Source organism: Thamnophis elegans, chromosome 2 (assembly GCF_009769535.1).
Source record: "Thamnophis elegans isolate rThaEle1 chromosome 2, rThaEle1.pri, whole genome shotgun sequence".
Classification (NCBI taxonomy): domain Eukaryota; kingdom Metazoa; phylum Chordata; class Lepidosauria; order Squamata; family Colubridae; genus Thamnophis; species Thamnophis elegans.
Window position 1 is genome coordinate 85,914,363 of NC_045542.1, and position 24,608 is coordinate 85,938,970.

Consider the following 24,608-nt stretch of genomic DNA (forward strand, 5'->3'; position numbering starts at 1 on the left):
TTAGTTCATTAACCTGAAGTTCATCAGGCGGCAAGACTGAATCTTTTTCATATATTGTTACAAGTCTCTAAATCAATCCATCTCAACCTCTGCAGCTTTAAGATGCGAGGCTTTCAACTCTCTGAATTGCCCAGATGTCATAGTGGCTGGAGAATTCTGGGAATTGAAGCCCATACATCTTAAAAGTTGCTGAGTTTCAGAAACTGCGCTACTGGGTGAAAAATGAAAAGTATCTTAGTGTGATACCTAGCAATATTTTTCAAACCAGAGACTCTAGACTTGGTTTTATTACTGGGTTGTTTTTTCCCCAAGATTTATCCAGAATGAATGATACAATCTAGCAAATCTATCAAATGAGGATGGTGAAATCCCATATTTCCTGGCTAAGCTTTGCCTGCCTCTATCCTTGCCCAAACACCCAGACCAGCCACAAAAACAGCACTTACTTTCTCAGAATAGGCCTCAAGGCATCAACTGTGAACCCCGTGTTGCCAGAAGTCTCTTTGGGATGAATCCAGCTGAACCACCCAACCCCTGACCCCAGGCCCCTCAGACCCCTGGTATGATTCCATGGCCCAGCCTGCGCATCTTCCAGGGTATCCTGGCCTGGCTGGATAGCATTGAACCAAAAAAATTATCCATCAGTGTGGCCTAAGAAAACAACCTGAGGCTGCATGAAATCAGTTCAGAACAGGAGTGTCAAACTCATGACACATTGTTGTCATGTGACATATCACAACTTTTTCTCCTTGACTAAAATGGGGATGGGCGTGGCCAGTAGTTGATGCATCTGTTTGACACCCAAGAAATAGGATACTTGAGGAAACTGACATGGTTCAAAGCTGATGGGCACAAGTTGCAATCCTGATATTAGTTATATGTAATATGATAGATTAGTTATAATAGGTAACACCAATAATCAGAAATAGTATATGCACATATAAATACTAATGACTTTTTTGAAGGGTGGAATCAAACTTTATTTTTCCTTTTCAAAATTATAAACTGCTCATCTAAAAGAGGCAACACTGCCCTGAGTGATATATATAGAATCTGAGAGACCTGTTCTCAAATCTCCTCCAGAAAAGAAAAAAAAATCTACAATTAAGGAAACATTAATTTTTTTGGTATATTTATTGAACTTTTGGATTAAGCTTATCAATTGTACAGAAATGCCCTTGCCAGCCCATGAGAATTGTATACTTGCTCATTGAAAGGATGTGGATATGATAACCTACAAAAATCTTATTATTTATGAAGGACTTTCAGAAACATGGCGGATTAACTTCAGTTGGTTGATACTTGTACACATTGATATTGCTTCCAAACTCACAATAGCTGAGTCTGAAGGTGGCAGCTTTATCATGTATAAGGATTTCAGTAAAAGAAGGAAAGCCTGACCAGGCAAGATACTCCAGTGGGGTGACAGCTCATGAGGTTCAAGCACTCTTTGATAGAAACAAATTTTCTAGCTTTTAATTGAAGCCTAATTCTGACAGGACTAGCAGTAATTGTTACTGCCTCTCAAATGGATGGAAATACACATGTTGTTGGGGAGGCCTGGCTGTGACCAGGGGGGCATTTGCCCAGGTTCGTCTGATGCACCAGTTGCGTCCCTACCTGAACCGGGAGGCCCTCACAACAGTCACTCGCGCCCTTGTGACCTCTAGACTGGACTACTGCAACGTGCTCTACATGGGGCAGCTCTTGAAGAGCATTCGGCGACTTCAGCTTGTCCAGAATGCAGCCGCGCGAGCGATCGTGGGTGCACCTCGGTTCACCCACGTAACACCTATCCTCCGCGAGCTGCACTGGCTGGCTATTGGTCTCCAGATACGCTTCAAGGCGCTAGTCATCACTTATAAAGCCCTTCATGGTATTGGACCTGGGTACTTGAGAGACCGCCTGCTGCCAATTACCTCCACTAGACCGATTAGATCCCACAGATTAGGCCTCCTCCGAATTCCATCCGCCGGCCAGTGTCGACTGGCGACTACCCGGAGGAGAGCCTTCTCTGTGGCTGCTCCGACCCTCTGGAACGAACTCCCCGTGGAGATTCGAACCCTCACCACCCTCCAGGCCTTCCGCAAAGCCCTTAAAACCTGGCTGTTCAGACAGGCTTGGGGCTAAAGAACTATTGCCCCCGTCTCGAATTGGTATGACTGTTGTGTATTTTAAATTATGTATTGTTTTTGTGTCGTTTTAATTTTTCTGTTTGTATCCCCCTTCCCTGGTTGAGTTGTGAACTGCCCTGAGTCCCCTTCGGGGGAAAAGGGCAGCATATAAATAAAACCAACATTCAACATATTTATGGTAAAATCTGCAGCTAAATCTCTCCCCCCCCTTTTTTTTTTGCAATTCTACCCAAGCCTTGAAATTGTTGTTGTCTGAGAGGAGAATGTTCTCGCTTCCTTTAGTCTCTATGCTATGGAGTCTCTCTCCAAAAGAGATCCACTTAAAGCCTACTTTGCTGGCAGCAGGTCTTTTATTTTTTTTATTAGACCAGTGTGCCTTTTCATATATTTCCACTCTGTTTTGCTATTAAGCAGTTTAATTTCTGTGTTTTTAATTATCTTTTCATCTGATACCTTGTTTTGCAGCCTTTGTTATGGCTTACTCAGATTTGATTTAGTGTTTTTATTATCCATCACCCAGGGAGATTTTAGCCACAGGGCAGCTCATAAATCCTAAGACATAAACGAAAAATGCATCAGGATGTGGTGATATTTAAGCGCTGATTTATGCATATATGCGGTTTCCTTTAGCAAGCACACAAAAAAATAATTATATTGAAGCACATAGGCTTACAAGTCAATTCGCTTTATGGTATCGGGTAGTAATTGGGGCTGCAGACCTGCACCCCAACCCTTATCAGTGCTAAGCTAGTCCTTATCAAATTCTGCAGCGCTGAGTGACCCCCGCGTTTCTAGGGTCCGCCTCTGAAGGTGACAGCCTGTGGCCCCTCGCCCTCGAAGTCACCTTGCCCTCTCCCCCTCCCGGGGGGCCCTCTCCCCGCATTTCGCTCGCCCGTACCCCCGCAGAGATGCCTGCCAGCTGAGGCCCCCCGGCAGCCCGAGCCCGGCCCAAAAGCACAGCTCGCCGGCTCCGTCATTTCGCCTCCCAGACACATGTGACGCCGCGTCCCGTCGCCCCTGGAACGCGCCAGGCCAGGTTCTCCGGGCGGCTGTTCCCTCCAGCGACCGCCCCAGCCAGCGGCCTCTTTCGGAGGCGTCCGCCTGCCGCTCCCTTCCTCCGCTCAGAGCAGCAGCCGCCGCCGCCGCCGCCGCCGCTCCTCCCCCAGCTCAGCCTCAGCTTCCCCCCCTCGCTCGCTCCCGCGGCGCAGAGACCCAGACCCCGGAGCGCGCACGCTGCCGCCGCGGCTCCCTGCAGCTGCTTGGCCCACTCGGTCTCGGCCAGGCCCGCTCCCCCGCCCGTGGATCTTTCCGGCTCGCCTTCCCTCTCGGTCTGCCCGCCTGGGAGGAAGGCAGGGAAGACGGCGGCGGGGAGGGGCCGCAGCGCCCCGCAAGGACCGGCTCCGACCCTGCTTGAGCTCGCGCTTCCCGGACCAAGCGATTTCCCCCCCTCCCCAGCGTCACCCCTCTCCGGATCCCACAGGTAGGAGTCGCCCGCGGGCTTGGCGTCGCCTCTCCGCCCGCTCCTTTGCATAGGCGAGCAAGATGGAGCCTCGCCCAGTTGGCTCCGTGCGAGAGAAAGAAGGGAAAGGGCCGAACGGCGGTGCCTGCCCGTCTCCCTTCCGCGGCCGCCGCTCCTGAGCTCGGGAAAAGCCCACCCGTCCATTTGTCACTGGACCCGAGGAAGAGGAGGACGAAGCGAGACGCTTCCCTCCTCTGGGGCAGGAGCGTGAGCCCCTCTTCCCATCTTCCTCTCCACCTCCAGGGAGGAACCGCGACATCCGCCGTCTGGAATCGCTTTCGAGCCTCTTGTTTGCGCCCCGTTGCATTGGAGAGGGAGGTGGTTTTGCGACCCCCAACCAACCCCTTTCTCCCACCCTCCCGGTTCTCTGGGCCCCGGAGCGACCGGCTGCCCTTTCCTTGGGGGGGGGGGGCGTTATGTTCTTCCGACCGAGCTTCGGGAGACAAAGTACCATTTGAGTACTTCGGAACACTTCGAATAACTGTTGCCATTATTTTGAATCCGGCGTTTTTTAGAGGAATTGGTCGGGATCGCTTACCCCGTTTGATAAGTGGAGTCTGGAAACAGAGGGAGATCCTCCACCCAGCCCTGGTTTTTAACTCTTCAATTAGAAGTAGCAAAAAAAAAAGGGGGGGGGGAACAGATCAAAAAGGTAACTTGTTTATTGGGTAAATTGCTTTGAATAAAGCAGATGGCGGGTCCTAATGGTTTTGATCTTGTGGTATAGTAGCAAAAACTCATTAAGTCCCGTGCCCCCATTTCCTGATTTATCCTTCCCTCGAGCTTATAATAAAATGCTCTCACATGCTCTCACTCGCATATCCCAATGCAATATTCCCTGTAAATATCTTAGGAAGGCCACTGACACTCCGGTGCTTTGGGGGGCAGTGGTGAGTGAAAGAGAAGGAGGTAAAGCTGCTGTAGTTCTTTGTGTTACTTATTGCTTTTTGCATTCAGCAGCCATGGGAGCTTCACATCTTGCAGCTCTCATGCATAGCATCTTTCTGGAATTTATTTCATTTTCTTAACTGCCCTATTTAATTTGCCTATTACAAATAGGCTGCATATTTTTTCCTCTCCTTATTTATGTTTTATATATTTCTCTATGTGCACAAATAAGGTTATGAATATTAACTTGCTAATTAAGGGTTTTAATAAACACAGCACATGTTTATTAAAACCTATTATTTACATATCTCTAGCTTTGACTCCTATCTAGGTTGCACTTTTACTGTACTTGGAATCCTTTTGATTATACATGTGGTCTGAGTCTTTGTTTTTAAATATTTAGTCTATAGCCCTGAGCATAATACAGAAATAGGTCCCATATGTACAGAATTATATTGTTGTTTTTCCATTAAATTTGTATCCGTTGCATTTTTTTTAATTGAGGAGGCTGTGTATTACTTTGTACAATGAAAAGAATGAACTCCTGCTTATTTCTCTTCAAGATATGGCTGCAGATTTTCCCTGCCCCATGAACATTCAAAATTTCAAGGTAGCTTTTTGCTTCCTTTACAGTTCTGTTTTTCTTTCTTTTTCTTTCACTTTTTTCAGGTTCACTGTAGAATTAAAGAGACAATAGCATCTGTAGACTATATCTTCCACCAGGTCTATTTTATCTCCCTTGTTCTTGTGGTGATGGTGAAACATATACAGATAGATCAACCTTTTTAGGAAACACCCCCCCCCCCCAAACTAGGCCACAAGATAGCTGTTGAGAAAAAGTGATCTCCATCCTTGGATTTCTTTTAATGCAACTATTCCAGCCACTGTCTATTTACTTATATCTAAGTCCTAAGATATTGTCTATGGGTTCAGGATATAGCTAAACAGATCTAGATTTAATTGATGGATAAATGGAAGATATTTAAGAATCTTATATTCTTCTCCTGGAATTATATTATGAAGACAGAGAAGCTATAAATATATATCTCCTTTTTCTTTGGGTCCTTAGCTTTTAGTGATTTAATAGAAACATATGTACAGACATACAAACTTATTAGTTTTATTTGTAATCTTTTTTTCAAAGCAGTATGCCGATAATTAATATTCCTTACTCTTATTCTTGCTTATTAATATTCCCTCCTTTTATTCTTGCATCATATCTTGTAAGGTATGTTTGATGGAGAGATAATAATTGTTCCAGAGCAATTCATTGAGTTTCCTAATGCTAATTCAGAATTCTACTGTATTGCCATAATGTTTTGTCCTTGTTATGAATCTACAACAGTGGTGGGTTCCTACTGGTTCGGCCGAACAGGTAGTAGCTTGGCGGCCTGGGTCACTGGAACTGGCAGTGACCCAGGCCTGCCACACTCCTGAACCAGTTCTCCCGGTGGAGCCGTAGATGCCGCCACCTTGTTTTTGGTTTCTGCTCATGCGCAAAACAATTTTAGTTGTCTTGCGCATGCGCACACAGTGCACATCAAGCCTGCGAAGCCAGTCGCCCTGTGCCCCTGAGCAAACCGGCAGTAGTCTCTGCTGGTACCCACCACTGATCTACAAATATAGAAGGGTCAACATAGGAATATTCTAAGGCAAGATGGGAACATTGTATCATCTCTTGTTTAGGAAATAGTTTTTAGAAATAACATTGCTAAACTATAAAAAAGGCAAATTATAACACAAGTTTACAAAGTGGTGGGTTTTGGATTCAGATTATGATTTAATGAAATTCTGCTTCTGCAGGGCAGGAAATAGGTAGATTCTTTTCTGCGAACAACTAGTCTTCAATTTATGACTGTAATTGAGCCTACAATTACTGTTGTAATTTGTACTTGTCATTAAGCAGGTCATCCTGGAACTGCATCCAATTTTACAACCTTTTTTGTGATGGTCATTAATGGACATCATGGTCATTAAGTGAACTCATTGTTCACTATTGACATATTTTTGCCCTAAACTAAACTAAACTGGAAGTAAATGTTGGTTTCCGGCAAAAATGTCATAAATCGTGGTTATGTGACCGTGGGATACTGCAAACAACCATAAATGATGGCCAGTTCCTAACTTTCCAAAATGCAGTCATGTACCCTGGAGGGCTGACAGAATTCAAATCTGAGTCATACATACTTTTTGGGGGAGGCCTTTATAACTTTGAACAGTTGCTAAGTGACCAGTTATTAAGTCGAGAACTACCTCTGCTGCATTTTCTGAAAAGCTGTTCTGGAAAACAGTCTCTTTGGAACAGACTGATAGATAATATAATGAATTGCTGGAGCAGAGAGGATTACAGTAGTCAAGATTGCCTTCATCTCTTCTTTCAAGAGGAAAATTTATTGGATCCAGTGCTTTCCAATAAAAGAAAAAAATCCATCTTCATTTAGTGCAGAGGATTTTTTTTTAAAATGATGCAGCTGCATTGTATTTACTAGAAAGGAAAATATATTCTTTTTTCTCCCAAATATTTAACTTTAAAATAGGATGTTGATTGTAATATTTCTGAGAACATCATAATAGAGACTGATGATTTGTCTGTGTGTGTGTGAGAGAGAGAGAGAGAGAGAATGTTACTCTTTTATACGGGTGCCTTGATTTAGAAAGTTGCTTTTCTTTTGAGTAAATACATTGCACTGTATCAGGTATAATTTTAGAAGAGCTTTTATTTCTTATCTAAATAAAATAGGGAATGCTTATCAAAATGCTTACCAGCTGTACTTTATATAAGTCAGGAATGTCTAGTTCAACATGGACTGTATTGCTGTCTATGTTCTTTAAACTTGTGGATGGGAAAATTTAGAATTGGCAATAGGTGGGGCCAAATTTTCATGGGTAGATTTGGGGTACAATCCATTTTGGGAATAGTGTAGCGTTATCTTTGGCATATTGCCTTTGCCAAATCTGTTTCAGGGATTAGAGTGCAGGTAGTCCTTGATTTACAACAGTTTAGTGAAGTTACAACAGCACTGAAAAAGTGACATGACCATTTTTCACTTATGACCTTTGCAGTATCCCTATGGTCATGTGATTTACATTCAGATGCTTGACAACTGGTGAGTATTTATGAGGGTTGCAGTGTCATGTGGCCATCTTTTACCACTTTCTGGCAGATAAAGTCAATGGGAAAGCCAGATTCACTTAACAACTATGTTACTAATTTAACAACTGTAATGATTCACTTAACAAATATGGCAAGAAAAGTCATAAAATGAGATAAAACTCACTTAACAAATTGCTCACTTAGCAAATTTTGGACTTAATTGTGGTTGTAAGTCAAGGACTACCTGTATTGTTTTTGTGTATTTTCTGATTTAGTATGGCTGGAAATCATTCTACAGGTATCAGTTTTTGAATATTGGATTGAAGAACTGTAGTGGTGACAGCTGCAGAAAATAAAATTGGGGACTTGAGGTTGTCGTCCTCTGATATAAATACTTGCATTATAGCAGTCTGCTTAATATTGCATGAACTCTGATACTCACTAAGACTGCTACTGAATACCATTAAATATGAGTAAGCTCCATCCAAATCAGCAGGAATGATGTCTGACTGTCCTGATCTTAGTTTGCAACTCTGGATTATCTTTTCCCTCAAATTTCCTTAAGTAGCATCATAGACAGATGATACTAATCTCTAGATGGAGTCAAACCTGATTCATTAATCCAATTAATTAAAACAATAGCTTTTCTAGGTGGCACTTTGTGGGCACAATGAATGCTTCTTTGCAGCCATGACTAGACTATTTTAAATTTAAATGCAGTTTGCATTTATCAGAGATGGTTGGGTTGGAGGGAATTAAGACCAGTTATGCTAATGTCTGCTTTTCTATTGATCTCCATTAACTTTCCAGTAGACTACAACGGGATCTCCAACCTTGGCAACTTTGACTTGTGGACTTCAACTCCCAAAATCCTCAGCCAGTTTTGCTTTACTGGCTGAGAAATTCTGGGAGTTGAAGTCCACAAATCTTAAAGTTGCCAAGGTTGGAGACCCCTGGACTACAATATAGCAAAGCGTTTGGAGTTGTGTGGATTTCACCTCCCAGAATGCTGACTGGGGAACTGAAGTTCACACATCTTAAATTCATGGAAGCTGAAGTCCACACATCGTAAATTAACCAAAGTTGAAACACTTAGCTATAGTGGTTGACAAAGAGAGAAATGAAAGGATTTTTGTGTTCAGAAAATAAAAGTGTTTTCTATCCCAAAAAGTCAAGAATTATTGATTATCTCAATAATTCAGTAATTGAATTATTATTTTCAGAAGGCCACTGGACTTTCTTGTTTTTTCTTTGAAGACATTTTGCTTCTCATCAAGAAGCTTCTTCGGTTCTAACTGGATGGTGGGGAATGGAAGGATTTATATTCCTTGTAGACAGCTGGTCATTTGCATCCTTTTAGACTCTAAAATGGAGAGGGTCCTTGGAGGTTTATATGTGTCCTCAGGGTCACCTGATTAGTGCTCCTGGTTCCTGTAGGCTGCAATTTTTTCCTAGAAATCCATTCCTACTCCCACACCATTCAAAGGATGTTCATCCCAAATTGTATAGCTAAAACATCTGTAGAAATTCTCAGCCATCTAGGTCATGGTTTTTCCAAAGGTGCTTTTTGAGGAGGCAATTGGATGAGAAGCAAAAAGTCTTCAAAGAAAAAAAAAACCCAAGACAGTCCAGTTGCCTCCTTAAAAAGGACCTTTGGGACAACCATGACCTGAATGACTGAGAATCTCTACAGACTAGTAGTGCGGTTTGCTTGGTTTTGGTTCAGTATTTTGTATAAATAGAATCATGCAGCTTGAAGGGACCCTGGAGATTTTCAAGTCTAATTCCTTGCCCAAGTCTTCATACCATCTTGGATAAACGGTTGTCCAACTTTTTTTTTTTCTTGAAACCATCCAGCGACGGAGAGCCCAAAACTCCGGGAGGCAAGCTGCTCCATTGCTTAATAATTCTTACTGTTTTTACTGTCAGTAAATTCCTTTATTTCCAAGTATAATATAATTGCAGGTAATCCTTAAATTATGACCATAAATGAGCCCAAATTTTTCTTTGCTAAGAAAACAATTGTTAAGTGAACTTTGCCCCATTTTACACCCTTTTTGCTATAGCTATTATTAAGTTAATCACTGCATTTGTTAATTGTTAAATGAATCATATGGTTGTTAAACAAATCTGGCTTCCTATATTTACTTTGCTTGTCAGAAGTCGCCTGGAAAAGTTACAAATTGTGATTACATCACAACGGAACAATGAAACTGTCATAAATACATGCTTGTTCCAAGTGCCTGAATTTTAATCAAGGGACCATGAGGAAGGATGCTGTAATAGTGTGAAAACTGTTCATAAGTCACTTTTTTCAGTGCTGTTGTAACTTTGAACAGTCACTAAATGAATGGTTGTAAGTTAAGGACTACTTATATTGTATTTTATATAATTGTAAACATACACGATTTGTATAATGTATGTACTGTATGTGTATATATATTAATAATTATAAAATGTAATTTTTGTATTTTCGAATTTATTTCAAAACTCTTGTAAATAACTAATGCTCATTTAAAACAGTACAAGTCAGTTGTACATAAAAATCCTTCAGGTTTAGAACTATTTAAAATATTGTGTTGATCATAATTCAAGACTTTTGGATCTTGCTAATTTACCTGAATTAAATTACAATATTAGATGTTTTAATTGAAAGCTCCTGCCATTCTATGTGTTGAGGTAATCCAGATTCCTTTTCATTTGTTTAAAAAATATGATTGACGATTAGCTGACATAAAGTATTAATAGCCCTGCTCACAATTTTAAAAAAAATATCTGCCATTTTCAGACTAGGGTTAACCAAAAGTGTGAATTAGAACCCCGGAATATTAGTAAAGATCAATATTATAACAGTACTTCTCACCTGGCATCTTACAAATGTGTGTTCAATTTTTAGCATTGGAAATGGTAGAATTTTGACTGACGAAGGAGTCTAAGCCCTTGGCAAGATTTCAGAGGGATCACATAATAACTTACTAGTAGTGTCCATAAGAAGCAATTGCTTGATTATGAATTACTGTTTGCATTTTATAGTGCCGAAAAGAGCTTCACGTCTGTGAAGCTTATTTTGATTTAGAATTTTGCTGTGAATTTAAAAGTATTTTTAATATAAAAAGTTGAGTTTATGTAGTACAAACATATGAAACGAACACAAATACAAATTGCATGTATACACTGGCAATGATTTGAAATGGTTTTGTTTTAAATAATGTGTTGGGCTACTTTGTATCCTATATGAAGTTCTTTAACATTGGAAATCATTCATAAGGCAATAAACACAATTTAAGGCAAAACATAATTTTAAAAAAAATGTTATCTTGGTTTTAAACTTTTATTTCATTTTTTTTAGCAGAAAATGATGCACCCTGTTGCCAGTAGCAACTCCCCTTTCTGCGGGACTGGAAAAACATCTTGCCTTAATGATGACAATGGGACACCCACCGATCAGTTTGATTTATATTCCACACAGCAAACCAAGTATAGCCACACAGTTGGGCACAAGCCAATACCATGCCAGAGACAAGATGCATTAAATGAACCACATTTGCAGACCACAAGTAGCAGAAATTTAGAGACGAAAGATGAACTTAAAAAAAAGAAAAATCTCAACAGATCTGGAAAACGCGGAAGGCCTTCAGGGACGACAAAATCAGCGGGGTACAGAACAAGCACAGGCAGACCACTTGGGACCACCAAAGCAGCTGGATTTAAGACAAGTCCAGGTAGACCCTTGGGCACAACTAAAGCTGCAGGTTACAAAGTCAGCCCGGGGAGACCTCCTGGCAGCATTAAAGCTCTATCACGGCTTCCAAATCTAAGTTATACTTGTAGCAGTGCAGCTTTTCCTTATTCTGTGGTGCATAACAGAGGAGTACATGCTACTGGTGAAACAAGTAGCAAAATCAAACAACCCACTGAATAATATGTATAGGTTGATAAATATTTCTCTAGTAATCATTTTTAAATTATCTGAGTTGTGGCATGTTTTTTCACTTCTTTTGTAACTTTTTCACAACTTCCTTTCTTATTTTTTTTAAAGATGGCATATCATAACCATATAATGTTTCTTTGTTTACAAGTGGAATCCCCAGTGATGCCCTTGTGTATTTTCAAAAAGTAGTTGCAAATATTCTGAACGACAAAAAATATTGCCTAGCCATTTTAGTTGAGGAGCTATTAATTCAAATAGCAGATTTCCAGCTCCCTGGTTTTGAAGATTGCAACAGAGACTTGATTAAAACACATCAGAGTAGATTAATAGAAATCAATCATTCAAGATTGTCTTATAAATAACAGTAGTTCTACAAATTTTGCAATGTATATGATTCTTTTTTTTTTCTTTTTTTAAATAGGAATGAGTAGAAATGAATTTTTTCCACAATTGCTGGAATTTAACACGGACCTCAGAACTTGTAGATAATGTCAAAACTTCGAAGCTATATTTTTAGGAAGTTATCATTCCAGGCAGCCATTCATTGAAGTGCTATCAGTTACAAGCAATTCAAATACTTTGTTAAAGAAATAGTTTGTATGCAGCACTTGATCTATAGTCTAAGTGCTACTTTTTTCCATTACAGTATGGTATCTCTCTTGGAACTGCTGACTATGGTTTATAAAGCCTAAGACTATACACACCAAATTATAAATAATGAAATATCAGAATTTTTTTTAATCTTAAAAGTGCTATCAAATATGTATTTATTGGGCATAATTAAGGTTATCTTTGAGATTTTGTTCCCGTATTAATTCAATTAATTTGATTGATACATAGCATAAGCGGAGTTGTAGAATTGCCCTGTATTTTTTAAAATCTGTCCGGAAACATACAAATTCAAAATGATTTTATAATATCTGCATAGCTAGCAGCCTTTTAAAAAAAGTCTAAAAATTTGGTGTAATTGAAAATTACACTTTTCAGATACATGATCTTCCCATCTTAAAAATAATTTTGTCAGTAAAACTTCTGGAGCTAAGTGAGCATATATTTACCAAAGGAAGACATTTCATGGTTCATAATTGGAAATGATACAGATAAATGCACAAGCAAGTTGTGATTTGATGTGTTTATAGACACCCAGATATATAACAGATTTAAGGAATATATCTATGCATGGAGGTGCAGAATGATAAATACAATTTCTGAATTTTGTGCACCTAAAATAAATGTTCTGCTTTGAGCTGGGTATGTGTTATTATTTTTAAGATTGTATATGAGTGTGTACGTATGTATGTATGTGTGAGAGAAAAAGGGGGAAAGACAAAAAATGATAGACTGTCTCTTCAGTATTACACAAATTGCATTATAATTGACCAGAAAACACTCTATTAAATGGATTTCATAATTGTTATTCCAAAACTAAGTTTACATTTAGTTAATTCTTAAATGTTTTATCTTTATATTCACTTGAGAGAGGTTGTAAATATTTGCAACTTTCATTTGGAATAGACCTCTTTCACATTACGTACAAGTGAAAATTAACAGTATTGAATTTTTTCTTTGTAAGATCAATGTTGTAGCCTCCTGATGTTTTGATGACAGCTCTGATTCCTGTAATGACAACTTAAGAAATGGGTGTCATTTCATGCCTTTTTTATCAGGAAAAAAACAGCAAGCCTTCAGGTGTTTCAGCCTAACTCATAATGAGCTGGACTTTATCCTATATTTTATAACAGAGTATTGAATTGCTTTGAGGGGACTTTGTACGCACTGGCAACCATGAACCTCAACAGTACTGGAAGGCTTTTTAGTCATGTAAACTAAGGCAGCTAAACTGCTACTAAATTGTTTTGTCTTATTTTTTGCTCAAGCTATGTTTCCTTGAGAAACTTTGGAATTATCAGTTTTTTTTAAACTTTTTTTCACAGAGGTGCAACTTTCGACACACAGTGCTAATGTGAGCTAATTCTCCCTCAGGACATATATTGTACTGTCTCTTTTATTACACTTCCCCTGCCTCCCCCTTCCCAAAAGCTGCTTGGAGAGAAGCTGAATGTAAAATCTAAAAAAACCGGCATACTCTTACGGCAAGATACAAATTTATCTCATGCCAGAAGTGTATTTTTAATTAACTATATTTCTTACCTCCTGTTTTTCTCATGCTACCCTTTTTAAAAAACTTCTCATAAATGAGTTTGTTTGACGATGCCATACGGTGTATTGGGAGGTAAGGCAATGCATTATAGTTCTAATGTGATGAATTATGTATTCTGAAAAAATATATGATGAGAAAATAAGCAATTTATGCTCATCTATAAAATAGAAAACATCCATTAAAAAGACCAATACAGATAAAATAGGCAGAAAGGGTAGTTATATACTCATTGGATTTATTAACCAGGCCAGGAGAGCACTGTTGGACATTTCTTGATTTCAATTGATTTTACCTTCTACTGCAGTTCATAAGGGCCTTGCTATAGAGAAAACAGAAGTCAGCGATTTGAGATGTTTGAATGATAAATTCAAATATTTTTGCTACTGCTGTATATAATCTTCTGAATACATTGTGCTTTTTTGGTACACTATCTCTTGTCATGATAAACACTGCAACAGCATGTTAATTCCTATGCTTTGTTATTACTGGGAAGGAAGAGTGTCCTTTCTTTCGATAGTATTGATACATGATTTGTAAAGCAAATGATAATTTTATATTCTATAAATTGTACTCTACATAAGCTAGGATTGTTAATGTGTATTCACACTGCTCAAAACATCTACATGTTGTGCTTTATCTTTTGGTTAAATATAGATATTTGTTGTATCTTTTGATAAATAAATAATTAAGCATTAATAGGGACCTATACTACTTAAAAGACAGAAAAAAATGCTGTTTACTTTCTAACTAACTTTACATAAACTATAGAACCAAATAACTTTACTACTATTTTTTAAGTCTTGCACTGGATATGTTCAAAATTATTGTATAGGTAGTACTTTCTAAATACAGCTTTGTCTACTATATCAAAAATCACTTTTGTTTCATAACTTTTTAAGGTTACTTATTACTGATCAGGATCTTTGTTCTGCAATGGGCCATTTTTAAGAAATTACACATTTTCTTTTGGTGTCACAAGAAATCCAGGAAAGTAATGTATATGGGATGGGAAATTCCATGACCAATGAGGCAGGAGGGATTACAGTCAGGGCATTAAAAGAATTTTAAAGGCAAAAACTTTCAGAATGAGAAATCTACAATTATTCCCTAAGTTGTCATTCTACTTTATATGACTGTACATACAGCGGAGCATCATGTAGTTCACTAACTACAGTTGCTTGCAATCAAAGCTTCTAGACTTGCTTATACTCAAATGCTTTTTATTACACATATATTAAATATAGTTCATTATTATAATGAAAATATTAGAACAAGCCCTTCCTTTTGGTCTCCTCTCCCAAATAGATAAATTTAAGTTCTGCAAAGTGTAATCAATTTCATCTTGAAAATTATGATAGCATAACAATTTTTTTAAAAATATATATTTAAATACTGTAGGCTATTTTAAGATTTTCACTTTCACGACTTGCTTTTCCATGGACAGGTTATTTTATTAGAAAAAAAATCATTAATATCATCATCCTGTCTTCTGGTGTAAAAAGTCTGATTAGGTAACTGTGTTTGTTCTTACATCCATGAACCTCAGCTACTCATGTGCAATTGTCTGTATGGGAATGGAGTAGTATTCATGAACTGTACTTATGTCATCATTTGGATGTATATTTATTAATAAAGTAATTACTTTAAACACAAAATAATGTTTCATTTCTTGCCATACATTGCATCTGTCTTTCATAAATTTCATAAACTTCTTAAATTTATAAAATAATGCAATAAGCCTACTTAACAGAATGAAGAACTTTTAATCTCTTGATGTTTTCTTTGTTTTATCCATAAACATATTGAACTAAATTCTTTTAAGTTTTTCTTCTGCTCTTCATGTATTCTTACAAAGTCTAATTGAAGGACAATGCCCACCAATGTTATTGGCTATTGATTTTGGTGACCATTTGGTTAATAATATTTCTATGAACATGTGTGAGACTAGGTGTGTGTGACAGCAAAAGTGTGAATGAGTGGCGAGGGGCTGAGTACCATGGTAAATTTGTGATTAAAAATGTAATAGTTGATTTAAAAGTAATGGAACAATATATTTTAATATCAATCTTTCATTTTAAATCTTTCACTTTTAAAATATTTTGAATAGGCTGTCAATTGTCAGTTCCATGGCCAATATGAACCTTTTGCTTTAAAAAAAAGACCTGCACTGTTCCTTTACTGAAACTCTTTCAGAAATATTGCAACGTCACAATGGAGAGTTTTTAGTGGTATTTCTTTTTAGATTCTTCATTAGAATAAGATGGGTAATTTTTAATTTAATTTTTTGTGTCTTTATGTCTTATAGCAGTAGATGGGCCCTGTAACTTTTAAGAGACACATGACATCCTTTGAAGAAAAGAGGCCTAGCTGTTTGTTCCAATACATTATATGCATGGAGAACATCCTGGGTTTTATCCCTGGAAGTTCCATTTAAGACTGGATAACCTTCCTATCTTAAATTCCAGGCAGCTGCTGCTCAGTAAGTGCCCTAAAATAGATACACCATTGTTTGATTTGTTACACAATCCTATGGAAAAAAAACCTTGCATTGTAAAATCTCAGATACTTCAGCCAATAATAGTGTTTCTTGTGAAATTTTATATAAGATTTTTAAATTTTGATTACCTGTTTAATTGTGTTCTGAATTGGATTGAGAAACCAATTGGTAATCAGTATGTGTAAGCTCTTTCTTCTACTAGAGCAGAGAGAGGTAGAATTAAAATAGTGCAGACATGTATTAAGTTTGTATGCATTTGTATGCTTAAGGTTGACTAGACCTGAAAATTGGAATTCAGAAAATAAATTAATACTTTTCAAGCTTTGCTTACAAGAGAATCTCTTCTTTATTCTAACTCTGTCTCATAAAATACTGTGTACTTCATTTAATGTTGGATGCTGACATGCAATAATTGAGGTCTTTCATCAGTTGAATATAGCTCATAATGTTTGTTTGCCCAAGGGACATTTGCAGGGGGTCAAAATAAGCAATCTCTGTAAATTGAAACCTATCTGCCACTCTTAGCACTTAAGAGGCTAATCAAGATCAACAAAATTTGGCATTCTATTGGGGCTACTGTTGCATACAAGGTGCTCTTGTGCAAAATTTCACTTAATCCTCTCCCAAAGATGTTTTTTTTCCGCCAAGAGGCAACTGGACTTTCAAGTTGCCTTTTGAAAAAAAGCAGCTTTGGGACAACCATGACCTGGATGACTGAGAATCTCTATAGACACTTAATTCCATCTCCCCTCAAAAAACAGAGTTTCAAATGTTCATAATATTGGATCTTCTCTATCTCTTGCATGCTAAGCAGCTTTTGAACTTTTGTTTTAACTTGCAATTGAGACCTCCCACCCAGCAGCAATCTTGTATGATGCACAAGTTGCAGACCAAGTTGCAGCAGCTATGCATTCCATAATCTTAATGTTACACATTTTCTTTCCTCTTTCCTTCCTCCTTTTTTACGATTGGTGTACAGCAGCGATCCCCAACCTTTTGGGCACCAGGGACTGATTCTATGGAGAGAGGTTTTTCTGGGGACCGGAGGGGGTGAGGTTTTGTGTGCTGTCTGCATCCTGCAGATGGGGCTTTACTTGTTTGCATGGCCCAGTTTCTGATATGCGGCAGCCCAGTGCCAGTCCACCAACTGCAGTTTTGGGGATCTCTGGTATAAAGACTTCTGGCATAGTCCTTCACTAAAATGTTTATAGATAGGAATAATATAGAAATTTCAAGTTAAACCAGTGACTCAATCCTAATTTCCAAGTTATGTCAGCAGTAAACATTATACAGGCTAACATACTAAGATTTACAACATACTATATTATCAGGAGGGTATATTTGTGGAGGGTAAGAATCCTGAGATAGATGCTTTTGACAACCCTGAAGAAATAATACTATTAGGTAGATTTTAAATATTTTTAATGAAACAATGCTACTTGAAAATGTTGTATTATTTCAATATCTATACAGTTAGAACTGCAGCTATAGAAATGATTGGAAAATTTAAACTCTAAAGCTGTTACCAAAATAACACTAAATCAATAAACAATTTTGTTCTCGGTATGCACAAATATTTATGCTGTCACAATTTGGTATAAGGGTTATGATCCTTTCCCAACCCATAACAGAAATACCTAATCCAAAATAGGTAATGCCCAACAGTGTTATATATTGCACATGTTAAAACACTGGCTTTGAAAGAAACACTGCAAGCTTAGCTCTGGTATATACAAAGGAAGAGTTGTCCCCTGGAAACACCATAGCAGACTGTTCAGCTGGTGGTGAAAACCTCTTTGCCGCATTCTGAATGAATGGCAATGTGTTCCTTTGGTTTCTAGACAGGGACCTCTGCCCAATGAAGAACTACTATATAACTTATTTATGGGACAGACTCTAGATCTGCCACCTATTTTTATGACAACCATTATTCTGATGACCAAAGAGCTGGTTGGGAGGCCTGTGAGGCTTTGGTAGTTGCTTAATTGCTTATTTAATAATAAGCAATAGTTGCTTATTTAATGAGTCAAGTATTACTTTTAACTTCTTTATGTTTGTCTAACGTTTGTTTGTTCAGTCATTTATTCATTCAAATTCTAATGCTGTACCTACACTCACCAAACGTTTCTGGGTGGTTTATACAACATTAACATAATAGCAGTATTGAAATTAATATAAATATCACAATAATAGAAGCAACCATACCAGGGGAAAAATACAGACTCAAAATATACAACATGAATCAATTCATACATTATCCCAACCAAATATCTATGAAAAGAGTTGGGATTTTAAGACCTTGAAGGATAGCAGGACTGGGGCAATATGGAGTGAGAAGGGTGCTGTTCTAAGAGAAAGATTGGTAACACAAAAGGCATATCTTTTAGGTTCCATAAGATTTATTTATTTATTTATTGGATTTGTAATGCTGCATGAATCCAAAAAGATCCTGGGCAACTTACAATACTTCAAATACATCATTTTAAAATGCAGTTACGAACAAACATAATGTTATTGTTGCTGTGAAACACCTTAATGCCAAGCCTGGAAACCAAGCAAGGTCTAAGGAACCTATGCACTTATAATACAATACAATAGCAGAGTTGGACGGGACCTTGGAGGTCTTCTAGTCCAAGGTCTAAGCAGGAAACCCTATACCGTTTCAGACAAATGGCTATCCAACATCTTAAAGTCTTCCAGTGTTGTGACATTCACAACCTCTGGAGGCAAGCTGTTCCACTGATCAATTGTTCTAACTGTCAGGAAATTTCTCATCAGTTCTAAGTTGTTTCTCTCCTTGATTAGTTTCCACCCATTGCTTCTTGTTCTACCCTCAGGTGCCTTGGGCAATAGTTTGACTCCCTCTTTGTGGCAACCCCTGAGATATTGGAACACTGCTATCATGTCTCCCCTAGTCCTTCTTTTCATTAAACTAGACATACCCAGTTCCTGCAACCATTCTTCATATGTTTTAGTCTCCAGTCCCCTAATCATCTTTGTTGCTCTTCTCTGCACTCTTTCTAGAGTTTCCACATCTTTTCTACATTGTGGCGATCAAAACTGAATGCTGTATTCCAAATGTGGCCTTACCAAGGCATTATAAAGTAGTATTAACACTTCACGTGATCTTGATTCTATCCTTCTGTTTATGCAGCCTAGAACTGTGTTGGCTTTTTTTGGCAGCTGCTGCACACTGCTGGCTCATATTTAAATGGTTGTCCACTTATCTGGGGAGACACTGTTCCCAGAGGGCAGGAGCCCTGACAGAGAAGAAGTTGAAATGACCTGGAATATGAGTGCACAAGATGAATCTACACAAAGGCCTTACTGGCTACAGTTATTACTTGCTTCTCAAGCAAGAGCTATGAATCCAGAAGCCCCCATCCCCAAATTGAGTAAAGGTAGTCCTCAATGATGGCAATTGGCCCTAAATTTCCATGCTAACCATGTCCATGGCAATTGGCAGTCCTCATTGCCATCATTAAATAAAAGTTGCAGATTGTTAAATGAGGACCTCATATGACTGTGACTTGGGACTCCCTGCCAGTTTTCCACAAAGCTAGTGGGGAAGATGGCTGAAAGTTGCAAATCTCAGGTACCGTAGTTTACGAACAGAGCAAGAGCAAGCATCCTACAGCCTACAAGATCCCTGGAGCATCCTACTCTGACAGGAACTCCTCAGGAGAAAAAGTGGCTAGATTGCATCATAACCTCCTCTGCCAGCTTAACCTTCTCTGCCAGCTCCCTCATTGACTTTGCTTATGGAAGCCAGCAGGGAACATTACAAACGGCCAGCACACATCTGTGGGACAAAGCAATCATGGTAAATGTGAGTTGGTTGCCAAACAGCTGGATTGTGGTCATATGTCCATGTAGAGGATATGCTGGCTCGAGCTTTGAAGACTGGTTGTAATTAACACGTATTCAGTGTTGTTGCAACTTCAAATATTCACAGAATGAATGGATGCTAACTGAAGTCTACCTGCACCAGGTAGGGAAAGTCCATCCAGAACTAAAATTGGGAAATCCCTGGAAACAGACAGTTTATGTCATGAACGCACAGATACTCAATCTTATTAGTTTGACAGCATCACTTAATTGGAATGGGATTGAGATATACAACTGGTATCATTGGCATATTGATGATGCTTAACTCCATACATCCACTCCATGGCTCAGCAGTTGGACCATGGACTTACAGAAGCCAACCAGCAACAAATATGAACAGATCCGTTACGTGAATCCCTTATGTTGTTCATATCACTACCTGAGCTGTTGCATTCTGGACCAACTGTAGTTTCTGAATGCTCTTCAAGAACAGCCCAATGTAGTCCAATAAAAATGTGATTGAGGCCTAGGTTGCAGAGAGTAACATTTATCATCAGAGCCTTGGTGGCGCAGTGGTTAGACTGCAGTACTAAGGCTACTTCTGCTGCCTGTTGGCTGCCTGCAATTTGGCAGTTCAAATCTTATCAGGCTCAACGTTGACTCAGTCTTCCATCTTTCTGAGGTGGGTAAAATTAGGACCCAAATTGTTGGGGGAAATATGCTGACTCTGTAAACTGCTTAGGGCTGTAAAGCACTATGTAGCAGTATATAAGTCTAAGTGCTATTGCAGGGAAATTTGTGATTGGTATACAAGATGTTTTGGCCAGAGGTGTCACCTGCTCCTCTGGAGCCATTCAAGGAGAACCCCAAATTGTAAATTAACTACCAAGGAGAGTGAACAATGGAATCTCTTGGACAGCATCATGAACTTAGTCAGAAGTTAAGATATACAACTGGATATCATCAAAATGGGCATATTAATTGACATCAGCAGACAGGTGAAACCTGACTCAATGCCAATGTCTGATCTCATCCAATGGTTTCATGTATAGCTGATGTTGAATAGGAAAATGTCTAGTTTTGCAGTATCTCCCTATTAAAAGTCCAAGAGTCTCTCCCCATGATTGAAACCCTTTCTTCAGAAAAGACAACCAGTATAATAGAGTGTCCCCTGCTGCTAGATCTTGGAGAAGGCTTGAAAGGATATCATGACCAATGGCACTGAAAGCCACTGAAATATTAAGCAAGACCAGGAAGGTTGTACTTTTTCTATAGGTGAAGTCAATGATGTTTCTCTACTGAACATGGGCCTAAAATTGGACTGAAACATAACTTTCATTTCCCCCCAGGCCATTTCAGTTCTAGTCCATCCAATTTCTTCACAGAAAGAACCACTGGAGACAAGTCAATAATTGTCCAGGGCAACTGGATCAAATGATGGCACATTACTGCCACTTTCATATTATATGTTATGTTTATATATTATGCCCTTTCTCAAGGACACATTTACTACCGCACCAACTCAGATCCCCATGAGCCGACTGCTGATAGCGAGCGGAGGTGGTGATGTTGAGGTTAGCTGACAAGTAATACAATGTTCAAAACTGAATGTAGTGAATGGTCTAGAAACATAAATGAACTGAGTAGAGGCTAGCATAGCATTTGTAGCTATGCGTAAAAGCGATTTTTTTGGAAATGCTAGAATGTAAAAAGACACCTATCACTTTTTCTTGTTTGAAAGTGCTAATCTTTGTTGCTGTGGCTTGCAAAGCAGGGAATACCCTTTAGCCAGATGATCCAATTGCTTCCAGGGAACTCTAATCCTGGACTTATTAGGAAGCAGACTGTTCTACCCAATTTGTTATCAATCTGAGCCAAGCATCTGGGAAAACTGTGTTAATACAATTCTTGCCAAAATAGACTCTTCAAAGTGCATTTTGGAGGAGGAGCTTCCTGGGGGAGTTTCTGCAGATCAGTTGAGATATACAGTATCCAAAGAGTGTGCAAAAGCATTTAGTGCAAGAGAAAAAGCTGACTTACATATTTATTTTGCAAGCAGAAAGGAATTTAGGTTCCATCCTAAGTATGGGTCAGTTTCATACTCTGAAATGGGTGAGGAACACATGAGCTGTAGCCCAATACAGGGCGGGGCATAACCTTTTCCTAGGGGGTCACAGCAAGATCGACAGCAGTTTACAACTTCCGCGACACCTCATTTTAAAGCCCATAAAAAACTGAATTGAATGAGCTATTAAATGTTAAATTTGCTTTAAGAATGGCTGGAAAATTCGATTCGGAAGAACAAAGGATCATTGACAGAATAAAATGCATTGCCTTTCGAGAGGCTCGCGATGCTGGAGCGACGTTTATCAATCGAAAATGGATTGCAAACAAATTGAAACGTCATCCGGATTGGGTTACTAATAATTGGAACAAAACAGCCCAAGAATGTTTCACAAAATTTGGAGAAGGGCGTCCTCTGCAACTGTCCCAAGAAAGCAAAGCCATCATTGCAACTGGCAGTCGCAAACAACGAAAAGGAAACCGAAAAGTGGCCCAAGAAATCCTTCAAATTCGTGGAAAACGAGTTGATCAAAGGACAATCGGCCGATATCGAGAACGAGAAGGTTTGAAGCCATTCCACGTCATTTGCAAACCATTGAAAACTCAAACACACGTTCAAGATCGGCTTTGGTTGTGCGATTGGTTGTCTGAATGGACCGAGGAAGATTTTCTTCATTTGGCGCCATCTGACGAATTCTTCGTTTATGCCATTCGAAAACCGAATTTCCAGAACGATCGAATTTGGGCTAAAGACGTCGACGACATCGCCAAACATGAACGATATCGACAAATCGTTCGCAATCCGACTTGCATCGGGATTTTCGTCATTTTCACAGCCAAGAAACTGCATTGGGTTTTGAAGGATAAAGGGGAATCCTGGGATGGCAGTTATTTCCGTGAGAAAATTTTATTGGAGAATGTCATTCCATTTCTCAGTGATCCAGACAATGTCTTGGTGGTTGGTGAGGCTGTCTTTCTTCATGACAAAGCTCCTTGCATGCGTGCAAATGCGACTCAGCAATTGTTAAAGGAAAACAATGTCGAATTTTGGGGCAATGACGTCTGGCCGGGAAATTCGCCAGATCTCAATCCGGCAGAGAACATTGGGGCCATAATTAAGGATGAAGTGGAAGCTCTGATGATTCAGGAGCAAGGTCAAAATCGATATTCGGTTGAAACTTTGAGAATGAATTTGGAAACTGTGTTGAAAAATCTGGAAAATCGAACGGAACTGTTTGAAGATTTGTTGTGTTCTTATCCACCTCGTTTGAATGCTGTTCGAAGGGCTAATGGTGGTCATACTGACTATTAAATCGTGTCAATAAACTCAGTTTTTGATGGGCTTTCGAATGGTGTATGAATTATTTGTGTTGTTATTACAAGTGTTGCTGTGACCCCCTAGGAAAAGGTTATGCCCCGCCCTGTACAACAAAAATGGAGTAGATTAATAGCCATACTTCCTTGGTAGCCTTCTTATTGGTGCTCTCTAGTTGCCTTGGACTTCAATTTTCAGAAGTGAACCAGCATTATCAGAATTCTCAGAGCGGCAGTCAATATAGATGAAAGACAACCAATTGAAGAAAGCTGTTTAAAAAGAAATGGATCATTAGTTTGCTTTTTATAGGGGGATAGAATTAAGAAATGTCATACCATAAACTGTGATATACTATGAATGTCTATACAAAATGGAGCCCCATTAAGCTCAACTGCATTTACTTCCAAGGAATTAACCATGGAATGCTTATTTAGTAGTGCTGAATTCCGTGGAATTACTGTGTGGGCATATACTCAAGGTCTTATGCACATTAAGCTGGAATGTACTTTGTTATTGAAATTTAGCCTTTGTAATTTAAATTAGTACCATCACCATTTGCTGTGGATATTGGCAGTGTTGCAAAGGAAGTATAGATGAAGTTAATGGAATTTCAGTGTGAGATCATTGTGAAGCAAAAGGAAATGGAAGTGTTTACAAGTGTCTTACTGAAAAAGATTCTCCAAGTTACTTATTGCTTCCACAAGAAACCTAGCAATATTTGGATGGACATATACATGTGTGCATTTTTCTCATCTGTAATAATTAATACTCAAAGCTAACTGATGAACATTTGCAAGCAAAAGTGAGATTTGTGAGAGCAAGGAAGATGATCATGATAGAGACAAGTCAGACCAGTTACCAAAAGAAAGACAAAAAGCATAACATACGTCCAAAACAAGCAGAAAGTATGCAGAAACTGCTCAGACAGACGCCACCCTAATTCACATAGATATATGAAGTGGAGAAAGTTCAGCACAATCAAACTTTCAAGATTCTATTATAATAGCCATTCCAGTAAAAATAGTATTAGCGTTCCTGTGGAGCTGATTCCTGGTCTGGACTACCTAGCTGGCAATTTTGTATCTAGATATAAAACCAAATTTAAATGTTTCAGTTAACCGAAAATGTTGTCAGATAAATAGTCAAAGTGCTCAATTAAAAACACTAATATTTTTA

General features: G+C 38.7%; 1 protein-coding gene across 4 annotated transcripts; it reads left to right on the forward strand.

The window, feature by feature from the left end:
- Positions 1-2,242: 2,242 nt before the first annotated feature.
- On the forward strand, positions 2,243-14,807 carry C2H5orf24 (chromosome 2 C5orf24 homolog). Of its 4 annotated transcripts, none has more exons than XM_032208962.1 (3): positions 2,243-3,615; positions 5,106-5,152; positions 10,986-14,807. In XM_032208962.1, the coding sequence occupies exons 2-3, from the start codon at positions 5,108-5,110 to the stop codon at positions 11,556-11,558; spliced, it is 618 nt and encodes a 205-aa protein (XP_032064853.1). In that variant the 5' UTR covers positions 2,243-3,615; positions 5,106-5,107; the 3' UTR covers positions 11,559-14,807. The 4 variants fall into 4 exon arrangements, with proteins under 4 accessions (XP_032064853.1, XP_032064855.1, XP_032064856.1 ...); XM_032208964.1 differs by having other exon boundaries at positions 10,989-14,807; XM_032208965.1 differs by lacking the exon at positions 5,106-5,152 and having other exon boundaries at positions 2,244-3,615.
- Positions 14,808-24,608: the final 9,801 nt, after the last annotated feature.

Excerpts from the sequence above, each read along its gene's own strand:
- C2H5orf24 (XM_032208962.1), top strand. The coding sequence starts at position 5,108 with ATGGCTGCAGATTTTCCCTGCCCCATGAACATTCAAAATTTCAAG. Across the intron at positions 5,153-10,985 it reads TGAACATTCAAAATTTCAAG|CAGAAAATGATGCACCCTGT; the intron begins GTAGCTTTTTGC and ends CATTTTTTTTAG.